Source organism: Erpetoichthys calabaricus, chromosome 7 (genome assembly GCF_900747795.2).
Source record: "Erpetoichthys calabaricus chromosome 7, fErpCal1.3, whole genome shotgun sequence".
Taxonomy (NCBI): domain Eukaryota; kingdom Metazoa; phylum Chordata; class Cladistia; order Polypteriformes; family Polypteridae; genus Erpetoichthys; species Erpetoichthys calabaricus.
This window is the reverse complement of record NC_041400.2, coordinates 161,445,222-161,471,504: the sequence shown is the minus strand read 5'-3', so window position 1 is coordinate 161,471,504 and position 26,283 is coordinate 161,445,222. Positions and strand designations below refer to the sequence as shown.

General features: G+C 38.2%; 2 protein-coding genes across 2 annotated transcripts in view; one reads left to right on the top strand and one right to left on the bottom strand.

Moving 5' to 3' along the window:
• Positions 1–24,790, top strand: part of parp8 (poly (ADP-ribose) polymerase family, member 8) — a 196,691-nt gene extending 171,901 nt beyond the window's left edge. Inside the window, exons 23-26 of the mRNA XM_028805630.2 lie at positions 6,912–6,988; positions 17,580–17,649; positions 17,728–17,812; positions 18,222–24,790. Coding sequence (XP_028661463.1) covers positions 6,912–6,988; positions 17,580–17,649; positions 17,728–17,812; positions 18,222–18,324 — 335 coding nt within the window. The 3' untranslated portion in view covers positions 18,325–24,790. The remainder of the gene's footprint in view (positions 1–6,911; positions 6,989–17,579; positions 17,650–17,727; positions 17,813–18,221) is intronic.
• The window catches only part of si:dkey-3h3.3 (uncharacterized protein LOC100144568 homolog), a 34,235-nt gene continuing 18,447 nt past the window's right edge, over positions 10,496–26,283 (bottom strand). Inside the window, exon 5 of the transcript XR_003716758.2 lies at positions 10,496–11,039. The gene's annotated coding sequence lies outside the window, so the exon portion shown is untranslated. The remainder of the gene's footprint in view (positions 11,040–26,283) is intronic.

The following is a 26,283-nucleotide window of genomic DNA, read 5'->3' as shown; positions in this document are numbered from 1 at the left end:
ATATGATCCTTTTAACAGAAAATTGCGATCCACAATCTGAATTGCAATCTGTCTTTTCAATGTGGCATACACTTAAGATAATATCCAGACTCAAACTCATCAAGACCCAAGTAACACTTTATTTTAAATATCTATTGTTCTCTCATTTGCTAGCTAAGCGGGGATAAGGAACACGCCCCAAGGCTGCAGCGTGAGTGAGGAGGGCCCCGCTCCCCACTGCCTGCTGCGTCTCACTCGGATTCTCACAAATAAATTGGTATTGCAAGCAAACTATGATACATAGCGAAATGAGAGAAGTCACAAATTTAACCAAAATGTATGGCTACACTCCACCATACACCTCTCTTGTTGACTCCATGCAATGCCAGTCACCTAACTAACTAAAAACACATCACACATGCAACTGGACATGTGAATACTCTTGTGAAGTGAAACAGTGACATGTAACAAAATGACAAATGAATAAGTAATATCTGTGTATTTATAATTGCACTGTTTTGACAGCATTCATACAAAATGCACTTGCAGGTGAACTAAATATTTTTTGTGATGTTTAATGCAAAATGAGATTTTGTAAATGTTCAGGTAAAACAAGCGTATTCAGTTTGTTTGGGTTGAAATAAGCTATGAAAATAAACGTTAGAAAACATGAGTAGCTCTCGGCCATTTTCATTTTTGTAAAAGTAGCTCTCAGGGGAAAAAAGGTTGGAGACCCCTGCCCTAAATAATATATTAAAACGTCCATCCATCCATCCATCCTCTTCCGCTTATCCGAGGTCGGGTCGCGGGGGCAGCAGCTTGAGCAGAGATGCCCAGACTTCCCTCTCCCCGGCCACTTCTTCTAGTTCTTCCGGGGGAATCCCAAGGCGTTCCCAGGCCAGCCGGGAGACATAGTCCCTCCAGTGTGTCCTGGGTCTTCCCCGGGGCCTCCTCCCGGTTGGACGTGCCCGGAACACCTCACCAGGGAGGCGTCCAGGAGGCATCCTGATCAGATGCCCGAGCCACCTCATCTGACTTCTCTCGATGCGGAGGAGCAGCGGCTCTACTCTAAGCCCCTCCCGGATGATTGAGCTTCTCACCCCATCTTTAAGGGAGAGCCCAGACACCCTGCGGAGAAAACTCATTTCAGCCACTTCGCGATCTCGTTCTTTCGGTCACTACCCATAGCTCATGACCATAGGTGAGGGTAGGAACATAGATCGACTGGTAAATTGAGAGCTTCGCCTTGCGGCTTAGCTCCTTTTTCACCACGACAGACCGATGCAGTGCCCGCATCACTGCGGACGCCGCACAGATCCGCCTGTCGATCTCCCGCTCCATTCTTCCCTCACTCGTGAACAAGACCCCGAGATACTTGAACTCCTCCACTTGGGGCAGGATCTCACTCCCAACCCTGAGAGGGCACTCCACCCTTTTCCGGCTGTGGACCATGGTCTCGGATTTGGAGGTGCTGATTCCCATCCCAGCCGCTTCACACTCAGCTGCGAACCGATCCAGAGAGAGTTGAAGATCACGGCCTGATGAAGCAAACAGGACATTAAAACATGAAAACAATAAATAAAATACATAAATACAGTATCATAAAATGAAATATAAGGAGGCACGCATAGACGCAGTGGCTTGGTGCTCTTCCATTTGGCGCTTTATTTGTCCTTTTGTGTATGTGTTGCTGTTCATCATAATGACATTCTGCTGGGCGAATAATGTCTACAGCTGGCAAGATTTCCTAAAAATAGGACTATGCAACAAGAAAACTGTTACAGCGGAGTTTCTCTGCTTCAACGACATCCCAGCAGACATAACCAGGCGTCCAGGCTCCCCAAGGATTAACATCCCCACAGGTAGGAGACGGAGGTTGCACAAGGACAGGAGGCAGAAACAGGTTAGCAGGGCTGCCATGCTGGAGAGGCTATGGTGGTCACCACACAAACTGTCTCTTCCTAGTATTTTTCTCTCCAACGCAAGATTATTTGCAAATAAGATGGGCAAATTAAAGCTACAGGTTACAGCAAATAAGATTGTTAAGGACAGTTGCTTTCTGCTAATTACAGAGACCTGGCTTCATTCACTCATTCCGGATACAGCTATCGAGTTTTGCCTTTATGTCAACAACAGCTAGTATACCAACACTAAGACTGTACACAACAAAATACATTTATGTTTGCTGTGTAAGTGCCATCTGCTGCATTTTTTTCACGGCTTACACAGTTCAAACTTAGAAGTATTGTTCAAACTCCGGGCCGTATTTCTCTTGGAATTTAGCATTCAAACTCTGAAATGTTCAAAGTTAGAATCATTCGAACTATGAGGCACCACTGTAGTTGACTTAAAATGCAAAATTAAAAATCTTAATGTTCTTTACCTAATCTCTTTAAAAAATCTAAAATAAAGTAAACTGCTCAAAAAAATTAAGTGAACATTTTGAAAACACATCAAATCTAAATGTGGAAAAAAAAATCATGCTGGAAATCTATATTGATATGGACTGGGTAATGTGTTAGGAATGAAAGGATGCCTCATTGTTTGATGGAAATGAAAATTATCAACCTACAGAGGACTGAATTCAAAGACACCCTGAAAATCAGTGAAAAAATGACGCAGCAGGCTAGTCTGAGGCGCAACCTGGCGGCGTCGGATGGACCGAAACATAATATCCCAAAGGTGTTCTATTGGATTTAGTTCGGGCGAGCGTGGGGGCCAGTCAATGATATCAAATCCTTCATCCTCCAGGAACTGCCTTCATACTCATGCCACATGAGGCCGGGCATTGTCGTGCACCAGGAGGAACCTAGGACCCACTGCACCAGCATAGGGTCTGAAAATGGGTCCAATGATCTCATCCCGATACCTAATGGCAGTCAAGTTGCCGTTGACTAGCCTGTAGAGGTCTGTGCGTCCCTCCATGGATATGCCTTCCCAGACCATCACTGACTCACCACCAAACTGGTCATGCCAAATGATGTTACAGGCAGCATAATGTTCTCCACAGCTTCTCCTGACCTTTTCACGTCTGTCACAAGTGCTCAGGGTGAACCTGCTCTTATCTGTGAAAAGCACAGTGTGCCAGTGGTGGACCTGCCATTTCTGGTATTCTATGGCAAATGCCAATCAGGCTCCTCGGTGCCGGCTAGTGAGCACATGACCCACTAGAGGACGTTGGGCCCTCAGGCCACCCTCATAAAGTCCGTTTCTGATTGTTTGGCCAGAGACATTCACACCAGTGACCTACTGGAGGTCATTTTGTAGGGCTCTGACAATGCTCATCCTGTTCCTCCTTGCCTAAAGGAGCAGATACTGGTCCTACTGATGGGTTAACACTAGAATTACCAGAGCCTATGAGAAAACTCGTAAATCCGGCCCACCTTAAATCCGTTAGTACCTCTCCGTCAGCGTCTTTTGTCCTGTAAATGTGCCGATTAAGACAAGCAGCAAGCAGCCGGCTATTCCATCCCCCCCACCATCGCAAAAAGTTCACAAAATTCTCCCAGCTCATGCCTTGTTTGATTATCTGGGAGTGAGTGAACTGCTGGAGTTTTAGAGTGGAAATAATAGATCGTTATTTGAAACACATGCATTTCATGTGTGTTCCGTTTCTACAGTAATCTGTGTAAACACATTGTTAAAACAAACTTTTTCATATTTTAGTCATAAATGTTACAAAATGTAGGCATAAACTATAGAATGTGTGAAGCCTGAAGTCCAAAGATCAAATAAACACTTTCACAAAAGGTTCAAGGACGATACAACAGCTTCCGTGGCGTAGCGGTAAGATTTGCTGACTTACAATCAAGAGTTCCCGGTTCGATCCTGACTGCCTCCTGTATTTGCTGTTTTCAGTAGTGAGCTGCTCTTATTTGTTAATATTACACAGTACACACATACATTTGATTTGCGTTTGTAACAGATGGTATGCATTTGTAGGACTTGTGAAAGTTACCTTTTTTTTCACCTTTATTCTCTCAGTCACGATCACGATATACTAAGGGGAGCTGACGGTGTTAGTTTTTATTTGAAACTGGGAGTAACTGTAGATGGGAGTGGTGTTTAAGGCAAAGGAAGTGGACATTCTCTGATCTGGAGGGATAAAAGCTGACACACAAACGCTGGTGCATCTGCCTTCTTCATATCTCACTGTCACTTTATTTTTTTTATTCAGTTTTATTGAGTGTTCCTGCTGACATTTAATTAATTTGAAGTAGGTAGAAATAAATATTTGGAAATATTGCAAAGGGAAATGTTTATATACTTATAGTAAACAGCACACACACCATTTAGTTAATTATACATATATACATTATTATATCTGTCTTTACACGTTTTGCACACATATTTAATAAATGTAATAAATTGCACCAAGAATGGTTAAAAAATCATTCAAAAAATGTGTACATGAATGTAAATATATCTGCACAATCATGAGTAACATTTTTAGAAAGTTCAAAATGAAACGCAAATCGCAAAGCATCTGTGTGCAGACTCGAACAAGCTTTTGCAGAATACATTAACTGACAAGAGGCTGGCCCGCCCTTTCTGAGTTTTGGTAGCCAACACAAGCCATGATTCACCAATACTTGGTAGCTGACCGAGCCGTCATTGGCCAATTCTTGGTAGCCGAAATGGGTTGTGAATGGTCAATTCTTGGTAGCTGATACGGGCTGCGATTGGCACGAGCTTTCAATTCTTGGTAGAATCTTGGTAGCAGAAAGCGATCTGATTGGTTTTCGTTACCAAGACTTACTTCGACTCATGGCTGCTCGGGGAGAATTAATCTGAAAACATCATTGCACTAATGCAATATTATTTAAAAACGAACAGCATCAGATCGGGTGTGAATTTACGCTGGCGCTGTTACTTAGAGTCAGATCAGGAGACGCGGGGGGTGGGTGTTACAGCGTAATCGTGATTGAGAGAATAAAACTGAAAAAAGCTAACTTTTACAAGTACCATAAATTTATACCCAATGTCCCATATATTTGTCTGTTTCTTTTTTTTTTCCGTGCATGCCTAGCACAGTACATGTGCGTTGATCCTGCTGCACTGAATAAGCTCACGTCTTCTGGTGCACGATGTGAATGCAACACGGAGGAAAAAAAAGAAAGAGACAAATATATGGGACATGGGTATAAAATTAATCAGAAAACATCATCGCACTAATGCAATATTATTTGAAAACGAACAGCGTCAGATCGGGGGTGAATTTACGGTGGCGCTGTTACTTAGAGTCAGATCAGGAGATGCTGTTCGTTTTCAAATTAATATTACATTAGTATGATGATGTTTTCTGATTAATTTTATACCCAATATCCCATATATTTGTCTGTTTCTTTTTTTCTTCGTGCTGTGTTGACATCGTGCACCAGAAGGCTGCACTGAATAAGCTCCAGTTTTATTCTCTCAATCACAATCACGCTTTAACTACCCCCCCCCTCCCAACCCCCGCCTCTCCTGATATTTGTCTTTTTTTTTTTTTCCTCCGTGCTGTGTGGACATCGTGCACCAGAAGCCGTGAGCTTATTCAGTGCAGCAGGAACACTCAATAAAACTGAATAAAAAAAAATAAAGTGACGGTGAGATACGAAGAAGGCAGATGCACCAGTGTTTGTGTGTCAACTTTTATCCATCCAGACCAGAGAATGTCCAGTTCCATTGCCTCAAAACACTACTCCCATCTACAGTTATTCCCAGTTTCAAATAAAAACTAACAGCATCAGATCCCTAGGGCGGTGTATGTATGGTGATCGTGACTGAGAGAGTAAAAGTGAAAAAAAAGGTAACTCTTACAAGTACAGTACTATAAACGTACACAGTCTGTTACAGACGCAAACCAAATGTATGTGTGCACTGTATAATATTAACAATAAGAGCACCTCACTACTGAAAACGGCAAACATAGGAGGCAGTCGGGATTGAACCAGTAAATCTTGATTACAAGTCAACAAATCTTACCGCTACGCCACAGAAGCTGTTGTATTGTCATTGAATCTTTTGTGAAAGTGTTTATTTGATCTTTGGAATTCAGGCTTCACACATTCTATAGTTTATGCCTACATTTTGTAACATTTATTACTAAAATATGAAAAGGTTTCTGTTTTAACAATGTGTTTACACAGATTACTGTAGAAACGGAACACACATGAAATGCATGTGTTCCAAATAACGATCCATTATTTGCACTCTAAAACTCCAGCAGTTCACTCACTCCCAGATAATCAAACAAGGCATGAGCTGGGACAATTTTGTGAACTTTCTGCGATGGTGGGGGGATGGAATAGCCGGCTGCTTGTCTTAATCAGCATATTTAAAGGACAAAAGATGCTGATGGAGAGGTGCAAACGGATTTAAGGTGGGCCACATTTACGAGTTTTCTTGTAGGCTCTGGTAATTCTAGTGTTAAGGACCTTCTATGGCCCTGTCCAGCTCTCCTAGAGTAACTGACTGTCTCCTGGAATCTCCTCCATGCCCTTGAGACTGTGCTGGGAGACACAGCAAACCTTCTGGCAATGGCATGTATTGATGTGCCATCCTGGAGAAGTTGGACTACCTGTGCAACCACTATAGGGTCCAGGTATTGCCTCATGCTACTAGTTGTGACACTGACCGTAGTCAAATGCAAAACTAATGAAAAAACAGTCAGAAAACATGAGGAGGGAAATATGTCAGTGGCCTCCACCTGTTAAACCATTCCTGTTTTGGGGGTAGTCTCATTGTTGCCCCTCTAGTGCACCTGTTGTTAATTTCATTAACACCAAAGCAGCTGAAACTGATTAACAACCCCCTCTGCTACTTAACTGACCAGATCAATATCCCATAAGTTTCATTGACTCGATGCTATACTAATTAAAAAGTGTTCTAGATTCATAAAATTAATTGTTGTATGTGCCTTATTCTAATTGTGTCTTCAAATGTCACAGGGATGAACAAAAAGCAGCAAAAAGTGGCATCTAAGGATGAAGTGACTTCGAGCAACAGAACCAATGCTTCTGTGCAGGTAAGCCAGAGAAAACTTGAACCATCTAGACCGAAATGAATGTGCTCAGCCACTTTGTTTAAAAAATTGAAGATCATTAGTCAGACTTTTGGCAATAGCTTTATAGGGTCATTATTGTCACTTGTGCAGAATACAGTGAAAGTTTAGAGTGTGTGTGTTAATCAACATGTGACATGTCCCCACTCTCTGGCACCATTATTATATCTACTGAACCTTTAAACTTATTCCTTAATTGAGAAATCTCACAGCACATCTGTCATAACTAGCAGCATAACATAAATTAATACCTTACTATGTGTAAAACAGTTTGCCATTCATTAAAGACACAAATTGTCTAAGCATAGGTAATTGGTTCTGGGAAAGATTTCTTTAAAAATGATTATATGCACCATTTTTCCACTATACTAATTAATCATAAGTAATAAAACACATTTTTTCCTATACTGCTTTTAAATGAAAATGATTCCTAGAATTTCATCTTTATGATCTAATACAAGTTCCATGCACATACAGTAGTATATCCCATTTGATTTGTGCCCTATAGCTTGTACTTCATGGTTAATTTTGTTTAGTAATACTCTCATGCTTGAAATAACTAAACCACAGAAGAGCACAGTCCAAGAACTGCCAAAAGGATAAATATAATAAATAGTTGAATATCAATATACTTAAACTTTCCTTTATTTATTTATTTTTTTTGCTGCATTATTTAATTATGTAAAAATTTAAATCATTGGTTGAATGATTTAAAAAGCAGTAACTAGTGAAGGGCAGAAAAATATATATACTGAACATACATTCTAGTATAAACAACAGTACATAACTGACAGCACAAAGCAATGAGGGAAAACTGCATATTCAGTGGTAGCTGAGTGAGCACACTGCTGTATTCCTCAAGGCATTTGTGATGTTATGCCAAAAAGTCATTGGAAGTTCATCACAAAGGAACCAAATATGAATAAATTTTAACTGGTACCACAACTGTTGACCTGTAGGGTGTGACTTGTTAAAATTCTATGCATCCCACTAAGTTCACCAACAACCACAGGGATACATTTAAACAAGCTTCTGATTCCCTCTTCCTTTAGTGTCAGTCAGCTGTGTTTTCATGACTTGAATTCATTCTGTTGCCTTATAAATACACAGTCCTTAGTTGCCAAATTAGAAAGATGTAGAGCAGGACTTCACATCAGATTCTAAAGAATATATCTCCCTTTATTCTTTATTGATCGTGTGAATAGCTGGAAACTTTACTGGGCTGGACAAAACCCAATTTTGATGTCTGAAATGAAAAGTTTCTACATAAGCAAGTTCTTTACATCTGCAAGTCCCACATGGCCAGTTCTTGAATGGGACACAATATCCTCAAATTTTATGTTTTCCCTGCAACTAAATCCAGAGCTAGTTGAAAACAGCATATTATACATGAGGAAGAAAAGCAGTATACATACTGTATTTCTTCATTATTTGAAAGATGCAAGACACAGAATTAGTACTTTCACTTGTTATCTTTGGTTATCTATATGTGCAAAGAACAACCATATCAGATGCCACATTTCATGAGTGTTCCCTTTATTTTGATATTAGCTATTTGCGGACAGATGTTGTCCCACTGCTGTCCATGTCTGTGTTTTTACTTGATTGAGTTCCATAACACTTTGACACTGTGTTGTCCAAATTAATTTTCTTTATCATAAAACCACACAAACCTGAACGTGAACTTCAAAGTAATATATTTATTTTATTAATAGTTGCATAGTCTTTAAAGCCACAGTTATAAACTATTACCAAATTGTAAGGCTTATGCATTTTTTTGCTTGAACTGGTGCTGTTAAGGTGGGTTTGCGTATTCTGTTATAATGCAAAGTATGAAAGATAAAAAGATTGTCCCAAACCCATTGGCTTAATTTCCCCCACCAAAGGAATTCAACCAAAAATATCATGGTTCAGCAATGTAGAACCATCATTTATCAAAATATAATTCAACATCACTAGTATTTGAGTAGACTTTTTAAAATCAGAAAAAAAGAGCTATTTCTTTTAAAAAGATCTATGTTTTACAACAACGTTGCTTTTTATATGCAAACCTTTAAAAATACTTCTGTTAACAGTATTTTGTGAGACATAAACAAATGGTACACTTATGGTTCATGTGCCTCCTTTTGTTAGCATCTCAGTATGTCTTCTTACAAGGCCATGTTCATTCATTCCTTTAGCCTTTGCTCTAGAAATGAAATGGCAGAAGTTCATCCAAGAACACACATTCTTCTCAGGCACAGGTTTTGTTTTCTGAGTAGGAGCAACGTTTAACTTTAATAGGTCAGCCACTGTTCAAAAAAGGAGGCATTGGCCGCTATTGTATTATTCATAGAAAGAGTCTAGCTTTGGTTACCTTGATTGATTCTGCCATCAACACTTGATATAGTGAAAGTGTGAGCAGAGTGATGTGCCTCATTATAGGGATAACAAGTGCATTCAGACCAGAAAATGACCTCTTCCCGGGCCTTAGGACTTTTCCCTAAAGAGACAGTGCTTATGACTCCTATCTTGCCAATCTTTTCATATAGCCATTATTTGTGGTGTAATACTGATACTTTACATTTAATATTTTACTCCGATTCCTTTGGAGATGGCTGTAATCCTCTTAAAAGAATCTAAGGGCCCTTATACTGACATTTCACAACTTCTGACTCTGGGTGTGGGGTTCTTGAGTTTTGTGTAGTCAAACGGTTTCCACTTTAAAAACACACCATTTGGATGTTTTAAAGAGTTCATTTTCTAATAGTGCTTCCCATGTCAGAACCTTTTAGCAACTTTTCTCTGCACTTTTTTTCCTGCATTTATTTCACTGTCACTTTAAAGAAGTTTGCTTCTTTTTCCAGGGGTTTTTATATCTTTGAGCTACCTTCTGCCTTCATATAATACCACTTAATTTTCAACAGGGACCATGCCAGCTTCTTGCCCAACCACTAAGCGACAAACCACATGTATGGTAGGACTCTTTGCCCGTTTTATGGCCTTTAGCAAAGCATACTGCTTCATTTGGAACACTAGCTTGAATTTGAAGCTCCTGTAAAGTGACCATTGGCCAAGAGTTGTTGCCTTTTTAGTATCCTTCAGTGGTTCACAGATGTGACTGACGGTCATTCAAAATGCATTTGTTCCATTGTGAAAATGTAAATGAAAACCACAGTACTGTTTTTTGTCTTTTTTAACATGCAAAACACCTTGTGAAGATGTATGCTACAGTAAGGTGCTACTGCATATACAGTAAAAGTTGTTTGATTATGTCTACGTACATGAAAGCAGACACCACACGTCAGTTTAAAGACAGACAAAAGGATAACAACAGCATCCCTTCTAGGGAGACAAATGCAATAAGACAAGGACACGGACCATGAGCACAGCAAGGCTTTATACAAACAGTCACTGAAAGTCACAGTGAATAAGTAAAAATATTAAACTCCAGAAATAAATATTTCACTGTGAACATCAATGGAGATTTTAATTTCTAAGGAGAAATGTTCACCACACCTTTTGAAATGGTGCAGTCTGTTCTACACAGTTTCAAAATAAAAAATAAACTGTGACATGAATTTAAACACACTTCAGCACCTGGAATCATGCTTGCATTTACAATAAAAATAAGTTTGTTGTCTCTCTCCCTCGCCCTACTAGCAGACAAATATGAAATTGTAAATAAAATTAGTTTATTCTGATACCTTTGCATTTCAAGGGTCGTGGTACTTACTTTCCAACAGTGTGAGTGTGTCTCCTAAAACACCCTCCCAGTTTTCCAATAAAATCCCAAAGACTTGGTGGTTAGGTTAATTGGTGACTCCATATTTGCTTGGTATAAATGAATGCAGCTGTGTGCATGATGAGTGTTCCATGAGATGTACTGGCATCCCAATCAGGGTTAATAGAGATGTCTTCCTTGTAGCTAATGTTACCAGGATAAAGTGAAGTCTCCTTAAGTCCTGCTCCATGACCCTGACTTCAATTAAGATGGTTTGATAATGGATAACATGTTGGGGGTTGGTGTGGTCACCTGTAAAACAAAAATTACGCTATTGAAAAGCAGCACCATTGCCTGTGCAACATCCAGTTACTTCAGAATGCATAAGCATACATAAACAACTGGCCAAGTTAGAACACTGTGGAACTTTGGAGAAAGAATTGCTGAACACCTCAACCCAGATCATTAGGCAGAGCCTGTAGAAACTGGTCAACAGAGCTAAAACTGGACAGCAAGAAAGAAAAAAAAAAAAAAAGAAAAAACAGTATCTCTCTACTCTGTGTAAGTATGGGAAACTCATAATAGCGATTCACTTGCCTTTGAGCAGCACCAGGGTCACACACGTGAGGAACCCTACAGTTTAGATTTTCTAGAAAAGCTCCATGGTACTGAAAGAATTTGCAAAATGCATCAGCATATTGGGCACCGCTGACAGCTCGTGTCTCTGGATGACTTTGGAATTTCTCATAATTAGCTGGTGAACCTTTCTGTAGGTAGAAAAGCCTTGTCTAAGAAAACTAGTCTGTCACCATTATCTTTACCTATGAAAAAGCAAGTGAAATAAAGACAAAGAATTTTTTTTATACATAGTACATGTATAAATCCGTGAATCTTTCTTCAACAGTGAATGTCTGCCTGGGGGTTCCTAACCGGGATCCCGAGTTGTTTCGTCATGTAGTGGGTGCAGCAACGCACTGTACCAGTGCATGCTCCCCAACTTGACTTGACTTGATAGTACATGTATAAAATGTAAAGTGAATATGTGTATATTATACAGTATATTGGTAAAACACATCCAATTTCTGCAAAATTTTCCTTTGATAATACAAAGAAAATTATTATATGGGATAGATTTATTAAAAAGTCATTAATAAGAATGGGGTTCTTCAGCCAAAGGTATGCATAGTCGATAAGGTTTTTGAGGATATTGTTCCATTTCATGTCTGTTTTCATGTTCCTGGTCAGCTGAACCTTTCCATGAACCCTAAAGTTCATGCATACCTAGCTAGACTGAGGTTGGAGTACCTGGTGGGCTTCTCAGTATTTATGTTTCAAGAACTTCAGTACTGTTGGTTCCAGTGCATGGTCATTCACTATCTTGCCAGAAAACCCTGCTTTTAGTGGTGCTTATGAAGGGAATCATGGAAGGTTTCATCACCCTGTGAACCTACTGTTAACTGGTGTCACAAGAACAACAAAGAGTCATTGAAAAGGTTTGGGGCAGCCACCTGTATAATACTTCCCGGCTGCAAAATTGATTAAACAGAACAGACATGTTCACACGACTGAGTCCAAAACAGAACTGATTTGCTGCCTAAAAATGGCGGCCTTTAAATGCAAGGATAGGAAGTGATGTCATCAGGGCTAGAACCAGAAGTGACGTCGTTGGCAGCACCAGAACCGGGCGGGATTTTCCAAAATGGTCTGTAAGGAATTGAGAGAGAGAATTAGTGCACTCTGCAGCTCCTTGGTCAGGCATGGAATTACTGTTATTCAGGCCTTTTAGTTGTCTCCTAATCGCACGTGTATGACACTGGTCATAGTGCACTTAATGTTGATGAAATGGGTTTTTCTGTCATATGGTGCAGCTCTGTAACCATGCCAGGGTGTTGAGAACACATGATATTCCACATTAAATTATCTCTTGAAGAACCCATTCTCCAGTCTGTACCTTTTGTGGATGCAGTCTTGTCCATCAGAGTTGACCATAACCTTGGATCCTAAAGCAGAAGGTGACAATGCAGATTAATCTGACACAATGGCAGGTTAACTGTCTGTGATCTGACAGTAGTCGCTAGTGTAGAATAAACTGATGCAGGCGTTATTCTGCATTCTGTAATCTACACCCTATGTGTGTGTCAATTTTCCATGTGCTTTTGTAGATGTCTATAAGTGTTTTCCTTTAGTCAACTACTGGTACCAACCACAATTTGTCCAATCCACTTTACCACCGCTGTTTTTTGTCTAACTTCTCCACACAATATATTTTTTTCTCAACCAAACCTTGTTTTAAGGATTTGTTTTCCACTGGCAAAATCATCAACCACAATTTAAAATGGTACATGTTGGCCCCCTGTTCTGCCAGGAATAATAATATGGTAGCAGTTTGGTCCACGGGGATCACAAGGATAGGATAATGGCAGCCCTGCAATAAATAAGAGGCAAACCAAATGACCTGGTTTTACAGAGAAAGTGGGTTAAGAGTGCTAAGCTGTGGTTGTAGACTCAGCTTAGAGTGCTGACCCTTGCTTTAGGTATGAATATGTCATAAAGGCCCTTCAGAATTGAAAGTTCACAAAGCTTAAAGTAGGAAGCAAAGCTAGGGGTTCTCCAGAAGAGTAAGAACCAGCCTTAAATATGGTAAAAGAGCAAGGAAGAAAATAAGAGTTTACCCTAGTGGCCCTGCATTTACAGTGAGCACCTAGCACTTGTTTAGATAGATCATAATTGGTTTTCTGTCATTTTGAATGTTGTTTATGATTTTATTTTTTGTTAATAGTTTGGCAAGGCCAAGTAAACATATCCTTCTGATAAACCTTGTTTTGTTTCATTGGAATCATTTGAACAATGTGACCATATGTAAGTGGGTCAATTCAATTTATGTGCTTTGAGTATGTTATAGAAAATACAAAATAACTCGGGCCACAATACTTTTCAAAATGTATATGACTAGAGGTAGTTTTCTTTCCCTTTATACACCTATTATACACCGACATGTCTCAAGTAATAAGATAAACAATATTACTAATAAAGCACTTTATTTGTTGCTAAACATATTGTAAAGCAAAAAGCAACTAGTTCTGTCATCTATACAATGCAAAAATGTGGGGTACCACCCCCAGTAATATTGTTTACTTTTTAACTCGAAAGGAAAAAATGATAACAGCCCTGACCAAATGAACTCAGGCTTCAAAGGGACTGAAACAATCGTAACTAAATGGCTTAAATGGCATGCAGGTGCTTGTCTTCTCTCCTTTCTGGTCTTCTCAAGACGAAGTCACCTTCCTGGGGTTCCAGTGTTTATGTCCCCAATACCAGAAGGGGTGAGACTTCTGACCTTACTGTCTGGTTTGGTTGCCCTCCCTGGGCATGTCTTCTTAGCTGTAGAAAAGGGAGAGGAGACCATTCGCAACAGTGCCACTTCTCTTCCTCAGGAGCTGAGCTGATTGGGGATCTCTGGCACACATGCATGATAAGACACACCCTGCTGGACTTTTTTTTTTTAATTCAAGCTTCCTATTTCATTGTTTCTTGCTCGTTGATAAAATTAAGAAAAATCATAGCCCTGCTGTGCCATCTAGAAGTTACACTCTTCGTTGGACTGTGGCTGTCATTACTATAAATAAAATAAGAAGCTCCTCTGATTTGCTGTTTTATTATGGGTGAATTATTAAGTTATTATGGTAATTGTATATGTTGTGGGGTACAAAATCTGTACATTTTGATTTATATTTCCATTATATTTTGTTCAAGACAACAGATGAACTACATTCAGGACAAATCAAAGCATGTCTTCTTCCCAATTATACCTCACTTTTAAAACAGCTGTTCCAATAAAGAAAGGAAGGAAGACATGCTGGTGGCTCAGGCTATCAATTACTTTATAACCTGAGAAAGGATGGTCATCTAATTATTTTACAGCCTGGGAAAGGAAGACCTGCCGACACCTCAGAGAACATCAAAAAAGTTTTATTGTTTAGGAAAACTGACAGTGAAATCATTCATCATATCGACAGCCAGTCAATCAGAATATCTAACAATCACATCTTGCAAAACCCCCCGGTAGAATTTTAGAATAAATATGCCTCGTCTGAGGAGCGATAGAGGAAGGATGAAGGAAGAAGGGATGAAGATGTCAGAAGAGAACAGAGCGACGTCAACGTGCAGCTGTTTCCATCTGATCGTCAGAAAAGCATCTAATGAATAACGACGAGTGCTAGATCATAAGCCCCCTGCAACATTCATCCTAGTCATCTTTAAGTTTTTGTAAGCTTTTTCTAAAGACTATATATATCCAGACTTTACTATCAGTCCTATTAGATAGATACTTTATTAATCCCAAGGGGAAATTCACAATTCTATCGTCTATTATTCTTTGTTCCACTGGTAGTATTATTATTCCTGTAATAAATCCCATGCTGCTTTTAACTTTCTATGTTTTGTCTTAATGTCTAGAGTGATTGAAGTAATTAGGTAGATTTCTTTGAGCACCTGGTGCAGCCGGAGGTTTGCCATTACCTCTGTGCTGTGAGATTTATTAAGGCTGCAGGTGAGAGCTCCATCCCATAGTAGGGAACAGTACATAAAGTAAGGCATTCTTGGCTGATAAATGGCCTATAGTCAAGAGTGCTGAGCTTTTGTATGTTTAAATGTATTCTTGTAGACCAAAAATAATATTTAGATCTGAGATATCATTAACATCGTATGTTGTTCATGCCGGTAAGTCTCTTGAAGTGCCGAGAGAGTGACAGGCTGTGTTATTCCTAAAACACTTGTGTGGTTTAAAGTGGTAGAGATTAACCAGCTGTGTGTTTGTCATTCATAGGGCACTGCTGAGTTTCTTTGTGTATGCGTATAGTTATGTACAGTGGGTATAGAAAAGAATTACCCCCTTCGAAATATTCCTTTTTTTTCTTTACAGCCTTAAATGAAAACACACAAACCAATATTTTTTCCAGCTTTATTTACTCAATATAATCTATAACATCCAAGTGAAAGACAACAGTTAAGAAGAATTTAAAAAAATAAAAAACAAGAAATACTGAGATTAATAAAGGATCACCCCCCACCCCCAAACAATGTTTGTAAACTCAATCAGGTGTAAGTAACCACCATTTCCATTGCAGACCATGGTTACTGGCTTCCACCTGTGATCAATTGTAATCCGTGTGATTAGTGGAGCATAAAAACAGCTGTTCCAGGAGCATTCCCTTGCTTGGTAGTACAACTGACTATGGGTGGCAAGCCACTTTCAAAAGATCTCAGGGATAGAGTTGTGGACAGACATAAGGCAGGAGAGATGGTTACAAAAAAAATCTCAAAGGCTTTTATCAATCCCAAGGAGCACAGTAATGTCCATAATAAAGAAGTGGCAAGTGTTTGGTACTACTAGGACCCTCCCTGGGTCCGGTCATCCCTCTAAACTGGATGGAACAGTAAGGAGGTAACTGGTAAGAGATGCTACCAGGAGGCCAATGGCCACTTTGAAGGAATTACAGGATTTTATGGCAAAGAGTGGTCATTGTGTGCATGTGACAACAATTTCACAAGTACTCCACAATTGTTCGGGAGAGTCGCAAGGAAAAAGCCACTTCTCAAGAAAGGCCACATTAAGCCTCGTTTGAGCTTTGCCAGAATGCACTTTGAAGATTCTAATGCCAAGTGGAAAAAGGTCTTATGGTCAGATGAGACCAAAATCAAACTGTTTGGCCTCAATACCAAACGGTACACCTGGCGGAAATCCAATGCAGCTCACCATCCACAGCACACCATACATACAGTAAAGCATGGAGGTGGCAGCATCCTGTTGTGGGGGTGTTTCTCTGCCGCAGGGACTGGGGGTCTCGTTAGGGTAGAAGGAAAAATTCTTGAGGAAAACCTGCTACCCTCTGCCAGAAAGTTAAAGATGGGCAGAATGTTCACCTTTCAACACAACAACGGCCCAAAGCACACAGCAAAATTGAACACACAGTGGCCGAAGGAGTAAAAACTGAATGTCCTTGTGTGGCCCAGTCAGAGCCCAGACCTAAATCCCACTGAAAATCTGTGGAAAGATTTGAAGATAGGAGTCCAACACTCACCATCCAATTTAACTGACCTTGAACAGTTCTGTAAAGAGGAGTGGGCAAATATTGCTCAATTTAGATGTGCAAAGCTGATAGAGAAGTATCCCAACAGACTTAAGGCTGTCATTAAAGCCAAAGGTGGTTCAACAAAATATTGACATTGGGGGGTGATCCTTTATTAATCTCAGTATGTCTTGTTTTTGATTTTTTTAGAATTTTTCTGAACTGTAGCTGTGATATCTTTCAATTGGATGTTATAGGTTGCATTGAGTAAGTAAAGCTGGGAAGAAATATTGGTTTGTGTGTATTTTCATTTAAGGCTGTAAAGCAAAAAAATGGGAATATTTCGAAGGGGAAGATTCTTTTCTATACCCACTGTATGTGTGTGTTAATCTTAAAGTGCAACAGTAGACCACCCCGGTAATGAACTTGACGAGTACACTTACCCTTGAAGAAAACAGGTAAAGGGTAAGTAGAGGGAAATACTACAATAATACAGTATATAATCTAGATGTTCAGCTGCTGAATAAATGAATGCAACTGTTATTCTCTCTGCATCTGAAGCTCTAACCATCCCTACTACAGATGTTGCCTCTTTACATTTTGCCAGTAGATTTATATAGTAATATAAATCTTGGTAATTTTTTTTCTGCCATTTAAAATCATTGTCTTAATTCTTTGGAAGAATGTATGATGTTGCCTCAGTTTTGATGAAAGAAAATTATAATTGCTTTAAAGTGTAAAACGTTTGTGACATTTTTTGCTGAATTATTTCCTTTGTGTTTAGTTGCAGAAAAAAGGATTCCAACCACAATTTTTGCAAAGTCGCAATTTGAAGTGCATAGCCTTATGTGAAGGTATGACTGTGGACAAAATGGTCTTGTCATTTCTGTATGGGAAATGTCAGACTGACACTAGTTTCTTTTTAATTGCAGTTATTACTTCTCCTGATCTGCACAAACATGGTGATATATGGGTAGTTCCTAATACAGATCATGTCTGCACAAGGTTTTTCTTTGTGTAAGTAATTTTTTGCTTTTTGTTATTTGAACCTTTCATGATTGAAAGATCAGAATACGAAAACATAATTTAATTGTACGGTGAACTCTGGCAGTCTTTGCAGACTTTTTAATCCCATTCTTCATTTGCTGTAAGCAAGGAAAAAGCTGACAGTGAAAGCACTGACTTGAGTATATTTCTGTATGAATAGATGTAAAGTATTCCATGATATGGTGTGGCTAAACATAAAGTCAAGACTAATATGTTTGTTTTGTCATCATGTCTTTTTCATGTTATCTTACTAATGTGCCAAAAATTAGTTCTTCAAAAAGCAACATAGTTATTTGTTAATATAAAAGTGTCAATTTGCCAGTCATATTTCTCTGAAAAGGAAATTTACTGTAAGTTGTGCTTTTCTCTTTGTCCTCAGGTACGAGGATGGTCAAGTTGGAGATACAAGCATAAATACCCAGGATTTCAGCATCCATAAGGAAATACTCCGAGTTATAGGAAATCAGACTGCCACTGGATGAGCAAAAATATGAGTGATTAGTAATAGGAAAATAGGAAATGGCATATTATTAGTGATGCCTAAATAGGTTTCTTCAGTCTCAGAGCTGGAATTTGAGCTGGTAAATTAATCATTTTTAAGATCCAATACACTATTAAGTATCTAAATATATTTAGAAATCCCACAAGGGTTACAAGGTTTCTATCCCAAGTACTTTTAATGTTGTTATATTTTAAATTATAACACTTTGTTATTAGACAGTAGAGTCATGTGAACATTGAGTTGAAGAAAGAGGGGAAAAACAACTATGGTAATTTCTTCACTAGCTTAATGATGGCTGAATTTAAGTATTCTTCCCACCTTTATTGAAAAGTAACTAAATAATAAGTTAATTTTTAAACACTGAGCCTAAAAATGCAAGTTTTTTGGTCTTTATGTCTACAGTTACCTGCAGGAATGGGCACCTCTCTAGCACAATCCCTTGATAAGTATTTTGCATTTCTTGTTGAAAGAGCAGTACACTTTGTATCTTAAAATGCTGAGGTCCCCACTGGCCACTGAGTGATTGTGGGTGTGTTCTTGAGTGGGCCCAGTGATGGAGTGCCACCCTGCCTAGGGCTGGCAACATAGGCAACGGCTCTCTGTAATCCCAAAATAGAAGCAGGTTTGAGAATGTTATGACTCTAAAAATCCAAAAAGTTTACAGTTTTGTATTTAAATTTTGACAGTTTTTTCAATTTCCAGAAATAACAAATACATTTAAAGACAGAAGATATTGCATCATCTCTAGTAATATGCATTGTTGTGAACTTTTCCACAGTATTGAGGGTGAAACCCATTATATTCAATTTTTCATAGTATGGAAAATTAACATTTTGTTGACACTTAATAGTGAAACCAGCTGTGTCTCCTATGAAATTTGTTTACTTAAGAGTGAGCATCATTTCTGCATTGTATAGTTGTAATACTATAGTGACTGAGGACATTTTTAATATTCCTTAGGTTGCTGTTGTATCTGCTCAAATGCAAGTACAAACTATGGCTATGTTGACCCTACTTCATTTTCATTTAAAAGCAATCTCCATCCATACCAGCATTTTCACATCGTTTACGAAAGTGTCTCCATCCACACTAAAATGACCAAAAATACATACGACATAGATGTCTGCTTACACTGGGCACGACTGCATTTGCAAAAAAAATCCTTGAAGGGGTGGTAACACTGCCAGCCACGGGATTGATCACCAAACTGTAGAAGCCAGTAAATTATTTGTCTTTTGTGCATGTAATGCAACATTCAAACTGTACAAAACACAATTTAGATTGATACAGGTAAGCAACACATCAGACATCAGATTGGAAAACAATCTTCTATGTCCTCTGTGGTGGAATACTAATCAAGAAATGAGACCTTGTAATAAGCAGGATCCAATTTAGGGAAGGTCAACGTAATAAGCTTGAACAGATCAGAGTGTGGTTAGAGTCTACATTTTTGTATGTCCATGTTACAATGCTCAAGTTGCATTTTGTACAGCTATGGAGAGCATTTCCAAAGGTCCTCAATTTTTTCATCTCAACACAGCAGTGTAGCGTGAACGAAAAAGCAGAAACAGAGACAAATGTCTACATTTTTAAACAAAAATGTAGTAGTGTGGATAGGCCCAAGTTTATTGTTAATCGTGCCCCCAATCACTAAACACTGCAGAGAACTAAACAAATCACTGGTCTGTATCTCAGTATATTAGGGTTATGCAAGGTTGAAAAGTAGTATGTAGATTTTTAGAACAACAGATTTACCAAAAATTGCATAACTGAAAGACAAAAATAGGAACCAAAAATTGGAGTCTTGTCAGTTAAACAGGTAATATTAGGCAATGCAGTAGAAATTCTTGGATCATACCTAAAGTATTAAGACTCTCACTGGATGTGTTTTTGATAGCAGAGTTTACAATTTCTGTTTCCTCTAAACGAGTCAACCCCCTCAATTCGATCATTTATTGGATATTCATGACACTCAGTAATTCTCAAGGGTGCCCGTCATTTGTGTGTAGGAGGTTTTCAACACTCAATATGGGGAGCTCCCCACCCCAATTTTGTCATTCATGTGCCGATGATCCATGAAACTCCATCACTGGTGCCTCACCACACTAGATGGTAAGTATTAGGTCATATATTATTCATATATGCTCATTAGTTTTAAAAAAAATATATGTAATAAAAATTAGAGTGCACATTATTTACAAATACAAAATGGAAGCAATACTATATGTTACTGGCCTGGAACAAGTGTGTGGTGACTGTAACTTGTTGACTTTGGCCATGTCTTTTATTCTTAAAAGTTAAGTACAGTCTATTTATGTTAGGATGCAATGAGTTAGGCACCATATTAATCAGTTTTTAATTCTACAATTTCTGGACATGGGTAGTAAAGACAGTTAAGAATACCTTGAACCCTGTTGAGAGAGTCTCTCCAGGACTGCACCAATAAAATCGACAGGCTGTCAGATGTAATGTTTGTTTCATCCCAGCAGTGTAAAACAGTGATTAAAATGGTACTAATAATAGATTAAATGTTAAAAAAAACTTCTATACACATCAAAGGATATTTGTAGTTAAGTTCTATACTTGTGCTGCTCATAGCCTGCGTTTTTGAGTGCCACAATTAAAAGCATGGCAGCACTTGAAACTGTGTGCAAATGAGCTGCCCCAGTGTATGCCTGAGGTAGGAGACATGTCCGAGGTGGAACAGTTTTACTCATCACCATCTGTTTGTCAAACAAGTTACCCTGTTTAGACTTTCAACTAAATGCCAATTCACAAGTGAGCCACATAAATCATAAATAAAATATTAACAGTTGATAAATGTAGAGTAACAGGTAAACCAATTTTAAATCTCAACTAAAGCAATTTTTTATTTTAATATAAATTATTATTTTAGCTTATAATAAGTCATTTGCAAAAAAACACAGGCATGGTGTGTGGGAATCCTTAAGTCTAGGAAATACTAGGCAGACAGATTTGCTGTTTAATGGCTTTGTTGAACTTTCACCCAAAACGTCAAGATGTTTTGCAGTATAGAGCACTGGGTTTTTTGTGTTTTTTTTCCAGATTTCAGTTCAGCTTTATTTTCATATGTTTACTATCAGCAATGCTTTTTTAATTATTGTGATAATACTAATATATTTCATTCTTCTCATCTTTGTGACATCACATTAATGCAGTTTATTGATAACAGATTTAAAGCCATTAAGCAGCCTGCTTATTTTTAAATGTAAAGTATGTATAATAGTTAAAAGCCTTAGAGTTCTGCTCATACAGTCGCTCCATTTTATTCGTAATTTTGAAGTAGCATTTTTTGTAAACATTATTCACCCAGTCACCAAGATCCGTAGCTGATCATGGCAGCAATTACAGTCATGAACAGTGTACAAATTTTTGACCAGTTATAAGATTAACCTGAAACTTGAACTTACCCACTTTACACACAAACGATGAGTGCCATTTCAAACATATTGTTTATAGTTTGAAAATTTTTTTTCTACTTTTGGATTAGTCATATAAGACCTGAAAACTGAAGTTACAATTTTATTTACATTGTAGAGCATGGATCACCACTCACGGTTTTGGAGGGCCACACAGTACCTGCAGGTTTTCACTTCAACCATTAGGACCCATTTATTTGCTGAAACAATGTTTTTCTGGTTTAATTTTATCTAACTCCCTTGTTACGATTCAGAACCCTTAATTTCCTATTTTAGTTTTAAGCAGATGAATTTAGGTTTGAATTGTTTCCTACCATCTTAACCAGCCACCAGTGTATTATGAAATGCAAATAACAAACTGCCAGCATTCAGCTAACTTGGTTCCATTTACAATTGGGAATGTGCATTATGAAGTACAGTATCTACATAACTAAAATGTTTAGAAATAAATGAGAGAGAAAAAATGGGAGGAACGTGAAGTGTACATTTGTTTTGGTCCAGGAAACATGGATAATGTTCTCAGAAAAGGAAACTCTGCAATAAAAAGAAAATTTGTTTTGGATGAAGTACTGTTATCAGCAAGGACCATCTTCTAATTAGAAAACTGGTTAGAATTGAAACCTGCAGCCCTCCAGGACTATGAGTGAAGATCCCTGTGCTAATGTAATGTTGTGTTCATGTGCCGTAAACTATTCGGAACCCTAAGTTGTAACATTTCACATTGCCACTTTATTGCATTCATGTGGGGTTTCCATTTGGGGTATTTGGAGAAACGCAAGGTTCCTGTCGATTTGCAACTTGGTCTGTGGAAAACAAGTAGAAATTAAAGATAAACACCATTTTTTGTGGAAATAAAGAGCAAAAATATGTATTAAATGTGTATCATTACACTCCAAATTCAGTTAAACCAAAAATTGACTAAGGCGAAAGGTCAGTGTTATGTCACAACTTAGACAATTGTTTTGTCTGAATTGTCTGACTTGCAGGTTGGTGGGGCACTCGCATAGAATTTCTGATTTGAAAGCTCATATTTACCATCTGAGAGCACATGAATGTAGCATTAGTTTACATAAGAATACAGCAGCATGCAGCATAATGTCCATCTGGGCAGCGTCCAACCGCATATACAATATGTCAAGTGATTCCATAAGATTATAATAAAGTTCAGAAATCTGAGAACGGGGCATAGTGAATGCAACAGCTTTCTGCACACAACACATGCATACCATGTATGCATGTATACAAATTGAGTGCGCTGCTAGTACTGTACTGAACTTTCATTTGTTATTTTAATGTGAATTTTCCATACTTACAAATAAAAACCATGCAACAGTGTACGCTTCCACTCATTGGCAGCAGCACCCCATCATGTGTATCTTGCATCTCTTGTGTCGTTCTCGCTCTCTATTTAGCTTTGCACACATTTCCTGCCCTTACACACCACTGTAATATTTACATGTAACTGTCATTTCACTAGCACTTCTGAATACCTGCCTCAATCTCTCATTTGGGTATAAAGAGTGAATAATGTGACTCTGGTTTTTGTTTTACTGTTTCATAAAAATGAACACTTTTGGAACAGCCATGAAAATGTAACATGAACTTGAAACAAAATCACTTACCACACAGTTCAAGCAACAAGCCAGCTGCAGCAATTTGAATTGTCATGCTGATTTTGTTTTGGCAGTTTTCCACGTTAGATTGCTTACTTGAAGACAAGAAAATGCAAAGCCAACTTTTCAGGTTTTTATAAATATTTTTGGAATATAAAGGTTGAGAGTTATTTTTCCCAATAATGCTCTAAACATACACTGTTTATATGTACAAACATTATATTTGCTCATTTGATTTGATTCTGCATAAAAACAAGGAGGTGTTCTCACCTGCAGCTAACTGGGAAATATTTAAAATAGGAAAATGTATTTATAATGAAAATGTGTCGCACCAAAATCACATGACTGACCTTGTTTGTCAGTAGGACTAGTCAAGTAGCCTAGTATGTGACTCTGCATTCAGTTTGTATCTGTATAAATATTGAAGTCACTGCTATTTAATGAATTGCACGTGTCTCCCCTCACGATGCACCAATCAGAAAGGCTCACAGCAAGCAGACTTCAGGGCAGAATAATCATTTTGAGTAAACTTATTCCATTTCAGAGTACCGCCTCAAGGAAAAGAGGATCTCCTAAAATACTTTTTTAGGAATGAACAGTGCTGATTTACATATTTGTATTTATGACAAGAGTTTGGCCACAGCTTAATATTTAAAAAGTGACAAAACACAGAATGGCAATAACGTTAATTCTTAATGTGAAGATAAAGTTTTTTTGTTTTTGTGGGGTTTTTTTTGTATTTTATTTTGGTGTTTACCACAAGTAAAATTTTTACCCACGACTTTGTGATGCATTTTTGGCCTTTTACTTCCGCATAATTTGAGTGAAAATCAGAACACACGGTCCATTATTCGATTACACGATACTTGTATAAGTGACTTCAGCAGCAGAGAGCCAAATGCTTTCTTTGTCTGGATTTCTCATGTTGTGTGCTTGGACTGTCATGATAGTGGTGTCCATGAAGGGCACTTGTTAAAATAAAGTTTAGATCCTCTTTGATTGAAGTGGTTTGTTGGTGTGCCTGCATTCATCTGGTTTTGTAGTTTTAGCTGTTTCATTTGAAATTGGTTTCCAATACTAAAATGTCAACTGTGTTTTTTTTTTGTTTTTGTTTTTTTTTTGTACCTTTTGCACAGAATAGTAACAATAAAATAAAATGCTACTTAGCCTTTGGTGCCTTAGAAACAGAGTATTGGAAAAAATGAAAGTACTGTACATAATGTAAATACTGCCACAAAAATGGAGGCCAAATATTTTCAGTATTCGGTTTTTACAGCTGTTTGCTTTCTTTTGCAATCAAATCTGGTTTTTTTCTGGCTTTTTACTAGTGATGGAAATAGAAGCTTATGTAAAGGTTTTCTTTCAATAAACTGAAGTTTGTTAAAGAACAAAACTCTCCCTTCATCAGTTAACATTTTCATGTGATCACAGCATTATACAAGGTATGTATTTATGTATATGCTGAATTATAAAGTGTAAACTGTAATATAACTGATGCGGTCTGAACAAATGTGGGAATTTACTGTGTGGAACATAATGACACCCTGGGCCTCCTTAAGGGTGACCATGCCAAAAGCACTCATTTTGACAATGAATGGATTTTTTGTGTCAAGTTTCTCAAATAACATACTGTATGTTTTGTTGGTTCTGGTGATTGTGCAACATCCATGTACACCTGTCCATCACTGTACAGTCGTCTTTAATGCCATAGCCAGCTGCCTACGTTTTATCCTGCATATGCTCCCTGGTAAAATACAGCATCTTGAAAATGCTTTACATTGGCACCCAAATCGTATTTGTAAATCAGCCCCTCACACAAACGGAATAACAAACAATAAAACAACAGAACATTCAAGTCATCTTTCTGTTTTAAGGTTCTCCTGTTTCGGTTTGTTGGCAGTAATAGCATTAGTAAATCATTTGGGTAATTAAGTCTGTAGGCTGTGGTGGTTCGAGGTGTATCCATTCTTCTGTGAAAACTTCTAGCTGAGCCAAACTAATTGGGGAAAGCACAAGGACAGCAACTGAGATCTGCCACTGATATTTCAGTTGAATTTACAGAGCCTATACACTCACCCCCTTGAATGTTTTCACATTTTACTGTTGAATCACAGTAGATTTAATTTGGCTTTTTTGACACTGATCTACAGAAAATCTCTTAGCATCAACATTATAACAGATCCCTGCAAAGTGGTCTAAATTAATTACAAATATAAAACAAAATAATCGTGCTTCAGTCAGTTATAATAACTATCGCCAATTCCTGCTGGAAAGAGTTATCCCCATTAGTCGATGCTACCACCACCAAACCTCCTCCTAGTTGCTGTGACCATGACTGACTTCCTCCACATTTATTAAGTATTCAGATTAGACACATCTCTGTTAGCCTTATCAGACCATGAGACTTTTCATCACATATAATTTAAGTGACATTTTACAAATAGTCTGTGGAAAAGAATCCTCAGACCTTGTAGCCTTTACATTAAACTACAAAGGTCCTCCATGTGGTATACCTTGTAGATTTGTGAATATTATCCTTAATGGCAGCCACTGACTTAATCTTGCAGTAGGTTCTTAATGCTTTGCCCCTGTTAACCAGCGAGTAAGTGAATGGGGACTGCAGTGTACTCCAAGAGTTTCTCAATGCCTTTGAAATGGTTTTGTGATCTCCCACCCTTCTTACACCTCTATCAGGTCTCTGACACATTCTGGGACCTCACAGGGACAGGGGAGATTTCTTCTCAAATTTAAACTCTGTTCCATTAATAGACTGTGTGACTTGTTGAGGTAAAATTCAAATACAGACTGTCAGTTCAAAAGGACTGAATGCTTTCTAATGTGATGTCTTGTGCTCTTCTGCTTCTGGTAAACTGTTGAAACGTTTTA